Source organism: Lolium rigidum, chromosome 7 (assembly GCF_022539505.1).
Source record: "Lolium rigidum isolate FL_2022 chromosome 7, APGP_CSIRO_Lrig_0.1, whole genome shotgun sequence".
Lineage (NCBI taxonomy): Eukaryota > Viridiplantae > Streptophyta > Magnoliopsida > Poales > Poaceae > Lolium > Lolium rigidum.
In genome coordinates, this window is record NC_061514.1 from 201327599 (window position 1) to 201338384 (window position 10786).

The 10786-nt window shown below is 47.6% G+C and overlaps 1 protein-coding gene across 1 annotated transcript; it reads left to right on the top strand.

The window, feature by feature from the left end:
• The first annotated feature begins 5440 nt into the window (after positions 1 to 5440).
• On the top strand, positions 5441 to 6840 carry LOC124674162 (40S ribosomal protein S15). The gene is made up of 4 exons (XM_047210199.1): positions 5441 to 5509; positions 5600 to 5754; positions 5843 to 5900; positions 6387 to 6840. The coding sequence occupies exons 1-4, from the start codon at positions 5507 to 5509 to the stop codon at positions 6633 to 6635; spliced, it is 465 nt and encodes a 154-aa protein (XP_047066155.1). The 5' UTR covers positions 5441 to 5506; the 3' UTR covers positions 6636 to 6840.
• Positions 6841 to 10786: the final 3946 nt, after the last annotated feature.

Sequence of the window (10786 nt, forward strand, 5' to 3'; positions counted from 1 at the left end):
CGTTGCGGAATGGGGATTGGAGGAGAAGATAATGGATGAAAGAGAGGATGTCGATGAAATCGAGAGCTCTATTGAGAGATGCCACGTAACTTTGGTCAAAGCGGTGCTACCGAAAACCAAGAACATGGACCCACCTCAAATGCTACAACCACACTTCCAGTGTACCTAAACAACCCACCAGCCTGTCACTAAGAAGGAGAACCACCACATTCACCAAAACTGTTATAGAGCACCAAAACTGCACACGGTAAAAACCCCACGAAAATTAAACCATCCAAGTACAGACGTGTCACAACCATGTTAATCCGAAAAAATATTCAAAATTCTGAGCAAAAAGAAGTTAGTTACACTTTAATATAGTACTTATTCCAATGCGCGTCTCTAGACACGAACGATAGGAAAAATTCTGACGTGGTGTCTTATTTATTGAAGAGAGAGGGCCTTGATGCATGTCAGCGGAGAACCGGCTCTTGGCGTTTCACTCGAGACGAAATTAATTCAAAACACATTCCGTGCACCAGGCTAGTCCTACCTCCCTCGATTACATCTCTTGCACGCTGCGGGCATGCTCTGATTAGGCCACAAATTACACCGCAGTGTAACTTTGCCACTAATCGGTGCACTCGGACATGCATATCTTAGACAAGTGTTTCTTATCAAGATACGATGTTTAGAAATAACTAGTAGAAATGCCCGTGCGTTGCAACGGGACGGAGAAAATCTACACCTTAAAGAAACACAATTATGTTCTATTGGTACATCGCGAGATTTAAATATCCATTATCAGGAATAGTAGACAATCTATGGGAACTAAATAAAACAAACAATTTATAGGCAACTCATGACCGGTAAAAACCAAAGAAAAAAATAGCGCGCTAAAACAAAATAGCGACAGCCAAAAAATACGCTATTAGAGTGCTATAGCGCGCTAATAGCATGCTATAGCGTCGGAATGATGTAGCATGGGCTGTCTAGAAAGTGCTATTAGCTCCGAAAAAGCGCGCTATTTTTTCCATGGTAAAAACCCAAATTGGTGGACAAAATTTTCCTTGAAATAGAAAGTTCCATTAAGCTACCGAATATATTGTCTATTTAGCAACATAATTAAGAAACTCAGCGCGTGGTCTCAGAACAAAAATACGCAAAATCAATTGTGATGAACCAAAATAAGGATGACGTTCCATTGGATTGTGCATGGCCGAAACTACTTTGTATGGCTGCAAGAGCTTGGCACCGGCCGCCCCTGCAGCCCTGCTGCTGAAGTTTTTAATCTGCCATCAAATTTACGAACTAAATTCTATAAGGCGTAGGCCACGTTACAATATTTCGTACCCAAATACCAGAAGCTCACCCGTAGCTCTTGTGGCCAAAGAATTGCAGCTTCGACGTCTTAATTAGCTACGATTGAGAAAAAAAAAAGCTCCAGCTGAGAGCCCCGCCGTAGCCGAGCTGGATTCAGAGTATCTGAGAGCTTCCTTCTTCGATTGCTTTCACCACGTAGGACTCCGGCGCCAGTGCCAGCCTACCAGGAGACCAAATCAGAATGATTTCGTCATCTGCAAGGCACTCTCCGGAGTCCGGAGTCGTCTAGTATCCTTGGAGGCAGCGGCGGGAGTAACGGCCAACCAGTCGTCTGATTCGTCTGATCGATCCATCGATCATGTAGCCCTTTGGCCTCCGTGTGCCAGATCGCCACAAATGTCCTTTGATAGTCAGGCGACGCGTGGACTGGTGACTGCCATGGCCATGCCTGTGCACACGCCACGCCATGACCCATGAGGAAATCATCACCAAAATGATGAAACTGCCGACAGCCATGCTGCCATGGCCTTTCTTTCTGAGAAACGGGCGATCGTCATGGCCGCAATCATGACCTCCTGCAACCAGCCATGGCAACCAAAACTTTCCTCCGACCAGATCAAGGCCCGGCGGGTGGACGAGCTCGAGGCCGTCGGTTTCAGGTGCAGACGGCCGATCTCCACATTCGTAGCGGAATCTGACAAGGACGGTGTGGCGCAGCCGTCCAATGGGCAATGGCAGCTATGGCGGCGGTTAGATTAGATACACCCAATGGAGGAATTGCATCAGAGTTTCACTACGACACGGATGTGCGTTGTGCGTACTTATTGGTTCCTGTACCAGGCCCTCGACCATGGCGCGGAGCAGCTCGGCCATAAGCCCGCTGTCCTCCCAACCAACTTCTTCTGCTCGGCCTTGTTGATGGCGCTCCGCCGGCCCGCCTAGCCGGCATCTTGTGCTTGCGGTGATCGATGTATGCCGCTGAGGGAGCCACGAAAGTAGAGGAGGGCGAGCGGCGCTGGTGGGCGACCTCTGATACTGCTCCCTAATCGCCTCAGGTCGTGGTCGCTATATACAGAGAATCGCATCGATCGGTTAATTTACTTCACGTACACGATAGGTAATAGTTATATGTTATAGTAGATTTCTTTAGAATTTCCATGATTGAGCTGCGTCATTACAGGAGCAGATACGAACTCGTGTCCCACTGTAACTCCTCTCACGTAGATCCAGCCCACTAAGGCCCACTCGCGTTATGCCTCCCGGACGAAATTTTCAGGAACTGAATAGATGAATCGTTTTTCACTTAGGGGTGGCAGTTCCTGTAATTTCCACCAAAAGTTAGGGGTAAGAAAAAACGGACGAACAAGAAGCCTTATTTTCTTTATTATTAGGTATAGATATAGATTTGTTGGTTATTAAAGCTAGTTGGAGTTGCCTTCACCAGTAGGAATAGTTTGGTGGAGAACCAAATGTTCATGTGAATTGGCCGGCCATGTCTCATTTATGTTGATTTTTATAGATAATTAATGAGGTTGTTTACTGATGATATGGCTCAAGAAGAAATGACGTGCAACAGTTAGAGGGATAGCTTAGAAACACTTTTTAGTGGGGATGGTTTTCTTAGTTACATATATGATAAGATGGATTGGGTTGATCATGTAAGTGGCTCATCCCTGGTTGATGCGCAGTAGCCGCTTCCACCACATGCTACTTAGGCGGTTATACGGGACGGCAACCACATAAGGTGCATGACGTGCGATTAGATGATGCCGCGACACTGTTCATGATATCTCACTCTAGAAGTATTCCACGAGCTGAGGCTCGTATTCACGTGACTACATGTTGTTGCTCTCCGGCTACTTGTTGCCGCTAATCGTCTGTAATAGGGTGTTGCGGCACACAATTCTCCCATGTATGGTCGGCCCAACAAGAACCAATGTTTCTTTTGCCGTTCTTTATTTGTTTTTATTATTCATTTTTTCTTTTTTCCCACCTTCATATTTTTTTTCACCTTTTTCTCTTTTTTCTTTAAATATTCCATTTTTTCTTTTTCATTTTTTTTTGAAATGCATAAACACTTCATGTTCATATGTATGAACTTTTCTTTTCATATACACGAACATTTAAGTACATTTAAGTTTTCACTTTTTGAAGTACATGGAAAACTATGCTGTATAAACATTTTTTATTGAGATACACCAACATTCCATAAGCATACGGACTTTGTTGTGATCTTTATTAATTAAATCACACTTACATCATCTACAACAAGGATAAGTTAAAATTAGGAGGCTCCTCAAACCACGCACTTGGTTGAGCTTCACACCCTTTAGCTAAAGTATGAGCAACACAATTTGCATTAGACACATGAATAGACTCTACTCTTGAAAATGAAGTCGCTTGGATACAATTGTCTTGAACAATAGGTGCCGAAGCGGTTGCCGTGTATCCACCTTTTTTCGGCATATTTATGACTTGAAAAGAATCAAACTGAATAGTCAGCTTGTCGCATCCTAACTGATTTGCTAAATAAAACCCATATCTGACTGCTAGGGCTTCATCTGTCGTTGCATCAGTCGCAAATCTATACTATTGTTACTAGTAGCCAGGAAATTACCTTTATCATCACGGATGATCGTACCGTCACTCCTCTCCTCTGCTCTACATCAAAGCTTGAATCAACATTTACAGTATTGAAGCCCTCCTTTGCTTTTATCCAAGTGCTCTCCTTTCCTTTATGTTTCGGATCATCCGCCCAGACAAAATTAGCAATAAGAACTCGTATAGACATTGCAGACTGGGTCGATATTTGCATAAGTTCCCCATTCACCTTCTGTCATCTAATCCATCAGACGTACCAGACTGTTGTCATGATAATTTATTGTAGATTAGCTTGGTTTGTTTCCGGTGGAGTTAGAAAAGTTCTCCATAATTAGTTAACCCAAAACTGCACTTCCTGCATGATGAGTTGTACATGCTTCTTCGATCAGGTTTCATAGCCCCATCTTCTTGGGAGCGGTGTTTTGGAACATGGGTGCATATGCTTCCTATATTTCGAAATGCATCTTACATATATTTTAAATTTTTAAAAATTGAAACTAAAAGTTCGCACGTATATCTTTACGTGCTACGTGCTCACAAAGTCGTTTCATAAAAAATCGACTTATCATGTGACGTGTGTAAAAAATACAATATTCAGTGCTAAAAATAATGCTTTTCACAAGATAAACTTTCTCTTTTTAATATAGACCACAACAAAATAATGGTTTTTCGTGAAACTTGACGAACACACGTATATTATGGAGATGTACATGTAGAATTTTTTGTCCAATTTTTTCGATATTTCGAAATATGATTTTTTGGTAGAGGGAGCATACGCACCCGGGAGCCGAATTGAATTTCCCCATCTTCTTCCATATCTCTTTTGCTCATTCACATACAAATAGAGTACGCTTTATATCTTCACTAGCACCCGCACATAGAGGACACAAACTATTTGTGATGATGTGACGATTTGCCAAGGAACCCAAACAGGGAAGGATTGCATGCAAACACTTCCAAACGATTTTTTTTTAAATATTTGTTGAAAATTTGCATTTCCAAACCTTATCCCACACTAGATTTAGACCTGATGAACTGTACCATCTAACCTTGTCAGGTTGTTTCCAAACTGATGCTCCCATTCCAAGTGATATGCTGAGCGAACTGAAAACATACCATTTTTATTGAACCTGCACACAACAAAGTCTTCCATACCATTCTCACTCAGGGGTATTGACATGATATTATTCACATCGATTGGCCAACAATTTTCTCTTATTAATTCCTCACCCCAATTACCATCTAGACAAAATAATTCATACCATGATCTTTTATATGAACATTTTTCTTTTGTAAAACATATTTATGAACATTTTGTAGAAGAATGAGGTTTTTTTTAGCATAATGTAGCAAGAATGAGGTACACCAAAAGTGTGTGTGGCTACGATGGGCCAAGCTTAACTTTTCAGCTCTATGTAAAATTTCACACGGGCCAAATGGGTACCAGCCCAGCCCAAATTGATTGTGCGGCCATTCACCCTCACACCCAACTATATAAGCTCACTCTCACAAACTCTCCTCCTTCCGAACCCTACCCGCCGCAGCTGCCCATTCCTCGCGTCGCCCACCGCCGCCGCCGCTCCCTACCCGCTGCAACCCGATCATGGTGAGTTCTCCTCGATACCCTAGCTTATCTCCTCGGTTCGGATTGTCCATGCCACTATCGTAACAACGGATCGATGTTTCATATCTCCAGGCGGACGTAGAAGTCGATCCCGAGGTGGCCGCCGGCGCGCCGCTGAAGAAGAGGACGTTCCGCAAGTTCAGCTACCGCGGCGTGGACCTTGATGCCCTCCTCGACATGTCCACCGACGACCTCGTCCAGATGTTCCCCGCTCGTGCCCGCAGAAGGTACCTGTACTGTACGCATCTCGCGTGCTGCGCTTGATTGTGCGTTGTACTTGGTCTGACGCGGATACTTTCATGTCTGTTCGGGCAGGTTCAAGAGGGGTCTCAAGAGGAAGCCCATGGCGCTCGTCAAGAAGCTGCGCACGGCGGTGAGTTCCGAATCAGCTGCTAACTCCTTTTTTTCCTAGCCATCGTCTGTGTATGCTCTGACTCATGAGGTGCCGTTTATATACCTAATTATGTTACGTGAGGCAAGGAACAGTTACTATACATCTGTTGTTATATCGAATCACAGATCATTCACAGATAGTCCGTATGGTGAAGTAGTGTAAATGCTTCGATTGTTTTTTTGGGAGGTGCACATATCGTTGGGCATCTCATATGAAATCGTTTGTTCTGCAAATTTATAAGTAGTAACTAAAACTGTTACAGTGAAATAACATGACACCAAACTGTTAGCATTTCTTTGGAGGAAATGCGAATATGCTGTTCTGTAATTCTTTAACTCAGTATTGTTCAAATTCCAGCTGTATATTATTGCTGTGTTTCTGAATTTGCAATATGAACTAGGTTGGTATTGCTTTTTTGTCAATCTATAGTTGCCTCACAATTTCTTTCGCTGGTCTTGAACACAGAAAAAGAACGCCCCTGCTGGTGAGAAGCCTGAGCCAGTGAGGACTCATCTCCGCAACATGATCATTGTCCCTGAGATGATCGGCAGCCTTATTGGTGTCTACAATGGCAAGACTTTCAACCAGGTTGAGATCAAGCCTGAGATGATTGGCCATTACCTTGCAGAGTTCTCCATCTCCTACAAGCCAGTGAAGCACGGTAGGCCCGGTATTGGTGCCACCCACTCCTCGCGGTTCATCCCTCTCAAATGAGTTATGCAGCTTTGTAGCTTCCCCAATTCAGTACGAGCCATCTGGTGGCATGTCCTTCCAGCCGTCTCCCTTGTTTTGAACCAGTTATATATCTAGCATTTGGTTCTGTTTAGCTAAGCTCCTTGTGCGCAATGAGCTGTATTATCAATATTTTGTCAGAATCTTGTTTACATTGAGTTGAATTTGATCTGTGCGTTAATTGTCAGTTTGCCGTGTGATTTAGTGCCTACTGATCTATCAGTGAACCTTTGGCCAATATGGAGCTCTTGTTTACATTTCTGGATCAGTATGAAGATAATTAATCAGTATGTATACTATGCAAATCCTTAATACCGTTGCTAACATAAGGTATGGTTGATTAAAGCAAAAGCAAAATACTACTGGAAAATACAATGTTCCAAAATCACCAACTCTAGTGTGCCAATCTCCCAACATGTCCAGGAGACGGTTTTGAAACCCGCAGGTCTCTCCAAAATTCATGAACATGCTCAGCATAAACTGCTGGTACAAAGAATCAAATCACATTAACACCCTGCACGCGGTTGTGTTTAGTTTCCTACTAGTAGAAAGACACTGCATGCTTTACTGCATCGTGGTTTATCTTAGCATTGTCATGGTGATGAATATGACACATAATTACTGCATGACCGATTACTCAAATTCATTGTCTCGAAAACCTTCACTCTTGCTTGTGTGTCTGAGGCTAACCATAGTGGTAGTATCTTAGCTAGTATCATGCATATTGGTCCCACAAAAATGCTGATGTGGCGGCTAATTAAGGAGGAGAGATGAGTTTAGAGTATCATAGGTGGATACTGTATTATAGCGCATATCACGAGAAAAGTTAGTGCCAAACAAATCTTATACATCAATTTGCATTGAGATTCTAAATAGCAATAAATATAGCATAACTATGATACTACTCCATGATACTACCCACTATAGGGATAATATCATACACAAGTATCATATGCATGATACTACTATATGATACTTAGCACTATGGGCAGCAAGAGTGAGATTCTTCTGAAGCAGGTCTCATAAATTACTGAAGTGAGACCACACTCACATTATTTTAAATTTAAGCACCGGGACTTATATGCACGTATCAAGGCTCTTGGAATCTACCGTACAATGCCTAGTTGAAAATCTAATACTGATCCATATTACTTAATACTAAATAGATGTATCTACAACTAAAATGTGTCTAGATACATCTATATTACACCAATCTTCTTTCAGTACGGTTGGAAAGAAACACAAAGAACATCATCTTGAATGGGTCATGCATAATAGAGAATGTTTTTCACCCTATAGCTAAGGAAAGTCTTATTAGCAATGACACCAAAAACGAAACCTAATTTATTATTGACAAAGTCTAGAATCACACAATTCCACAATCAAAAGAAAGGAAGGTTGTTCTGATTTCACTAGACTTAAAAAGGACGTGGGTCTACACCATGCTATGAAAGTTTGGCTCTAGGCCTCTAGTAGAGCGGTTTGCGGGCCCCGAAGACACACGGGCCGAAAAAGGCTCCCGCGGACTAGATCTTGCATGCGCAATCCGCGGAACGAGATCCTCTGACTTAGAGCTAACTACTGCAGAGGGACATAAATGACCTTCGGATGGCAGCAAGTGCGTAGGGCTAACCACAACGTGGAGTCAGCCCAAATTAACTTGTGCTAAGGGCATCTCCCATGACAGTTTGCGTCCGCAAAAATGCATATTGATCTGATATCCGCGGAGACAAAAACGCGGCGTATATTTGCGTCTTGAATGCGTCACGCAGCGGACGCGCAAGTGACCGCTCGCTTTTCGAATGGGCTCGCTTGGTAGCGAGCCATATGACTGTATCGAGCGCATCGCTTCCGCTGCCGCTGTTTCGGCGGTCATCGCTTCCGCGTCTGCGCCGTAGTCTTCGTCATCAATGCCGCGGTTGCCTCTTCTGCACTCGCACTGGCGGGCGGTGGCTAGACTTGTACGCTGCCATCAATGCCATCATGTCCCGCGTGCGCCCGACTTTTAAAAGTCGACCGACATCATCCCTGCCATCGTCCACACCACCGACACCTCCACTCCCACCCCTCACCGCCGCGCGCCACCGCATAACTATGGGAAAGAAGGAGAAACGACTCCGAGGCATCCGGCAGCGGCACCAAGAAGGCGGAGCGGACGAACAGGGTGTCGCTGCTCGTCGAGGTGGCGCGGCTCATGCACCAGAGTTGGACGCCGTGCTCGACGACGACGAAGAGGAGTAGGCGCATGCGTCGTGTTAGTTTATATTTTTTTGGTGTCCAAAATGCGTCGCCCCGTTGGAGATGCCCTAAGGGCAGCATGAGTGCGGCGACATGAAAACTGGTTGAGACGGCCACGGCGTCGTGGTGAACCTAGCCGTCCGTGGAGCTGGGCATGTCGGCGTAGGTAGAGGGTGGCGACTAAGATGACACAAAAGCCAGTTGAGACGCCGATTGGGAGCGGCCCCTCGATGGCGTTGGGCAGCCGACCAGGATCGTGGAGCAAGGCGTGCCGGCAAGCGACGATGGCGACCTCGATGGCGCTGGGCAGCTGACCAGGATCGCGGTGCTAGGCGTGCCGGCAAGCGACGACGATGACCTCAAAGGCGTTGGGCAGCCGACCAGGATCGTGGAGCCAGGCATGCCGGCAAGCGACGACGATGACCTCGAAGGCGCTGGGCAGCCGACCAGGATCGTGGAGCCAGGCGTGCCGGCAAGCGATGATGGCGACCTCGATGGCGCTGGGATCGTGGAGCCAGGTGTGCCGTCAAGCGGCGATGGTGACCTCGACGACGCTGGGATCGTGGAGCCAGGTGTGCCAGCAAGCGACGATGGCGCTGGGCAGCCGACCAGGATCGTGGAGCCAAGCGTGCCGGCAAGCGACGATAGCGGCTTACTACTGCAGAGGGACGTAGATGATTTCGGGTCGTTTGTTGCGCATCCAACGGCAACAGAACACGCAGAGCAGTCAGACCCAAAGCCCAGTTCGACGAAGTGAAGGAAAACGGCGAGCTCCAACTCTGAAAAAATGGTTTCCGTCCCCATATTCCCCTTCAGCCCCCGTCGTTGCTTGCCGGCACGCCTGGCTCCACTATCCCGGTCGGCTGCCCAGCGCCATCGAGGTCGCCATCATCGCTTGCCGGCACGCCTGGCTCCACGATCCTGGTCGGCTGCCCAGCGCCATCGTCGCTTGCCGGCACACCTGGCTCCACGATCCCAGCGCTATCGAGGTCGCCATCGTTGCTTGCCGGCACACCTGGCTCCACGATCCCAGCGCCATCGAGGTCGCCGTCATCGCTTGCCGGCATGCCTGGCTCCACGATCCTGGTCGGCTGCCCATCGCCTTCGAGGTCGCCATCGTCGTTTGCTGGCATGCCTGGCTCCACGATCCTGGTCGGCTGCCCAGCGCCTTCGAGGTCGCCGTCGTCGCTTGCCGGCACGCCTGGCTCCACGATCCTGGTCGGCTGCCCATCGCCTTCGAGGTCGCCGTCGTCGTTTGCCGGCATGCCTGGCTCCACGATCCTGGTCGGCTGCCCAGCGCCTTCGAGGTCGCCGTTGTTGCTTGCCGGCACGCCTGGCTCCACGATCCTGGTCGGCTGCCCAGCGTCGTCAAGGTCGCCGTCGTCGCTTGCCGGCACTACTGGCTCCACGATCCCAGCGCCGTCGAGGTCGCCGTCGTCGCTTGCCGGCACACCTGGCTCCACGATCCCAGCGCCGTTGAGGTCGCCATCATCGCTTGCCGGCACGCGTGGCTCCACGATCCTGGTCGGCTGCCCAGCGCCTTCGAGGTGGTCGTCGTCGCTTGGCGGCATGCCTGGCTCCACGATCCTGGTCGGCTGCCCAACGCCTTCGAGGACGTCGTCGTCGCTTGCCGGCACGCCTAGCTCCGCGATCCAGGTCAGCTGCCCAGCGCCGTCGAGGTCGCCATCGTCGCTTGCCGACACGCCTTGCTCCACGATCCTGGTCGGCTGCCCAACGCCATTGAGGGGCCACTCCCAATCGGCTTCTCAACTGGCTTCTGTGTCATCCTAGTCGCCACCCTCTACCTACGCCGACATGCCCAACTCCACGGACGGCTAGGTTCACCACGACGCCGTGGCCGTCTCAACCAGTTTTCATGTCGCCGCACTCATGCT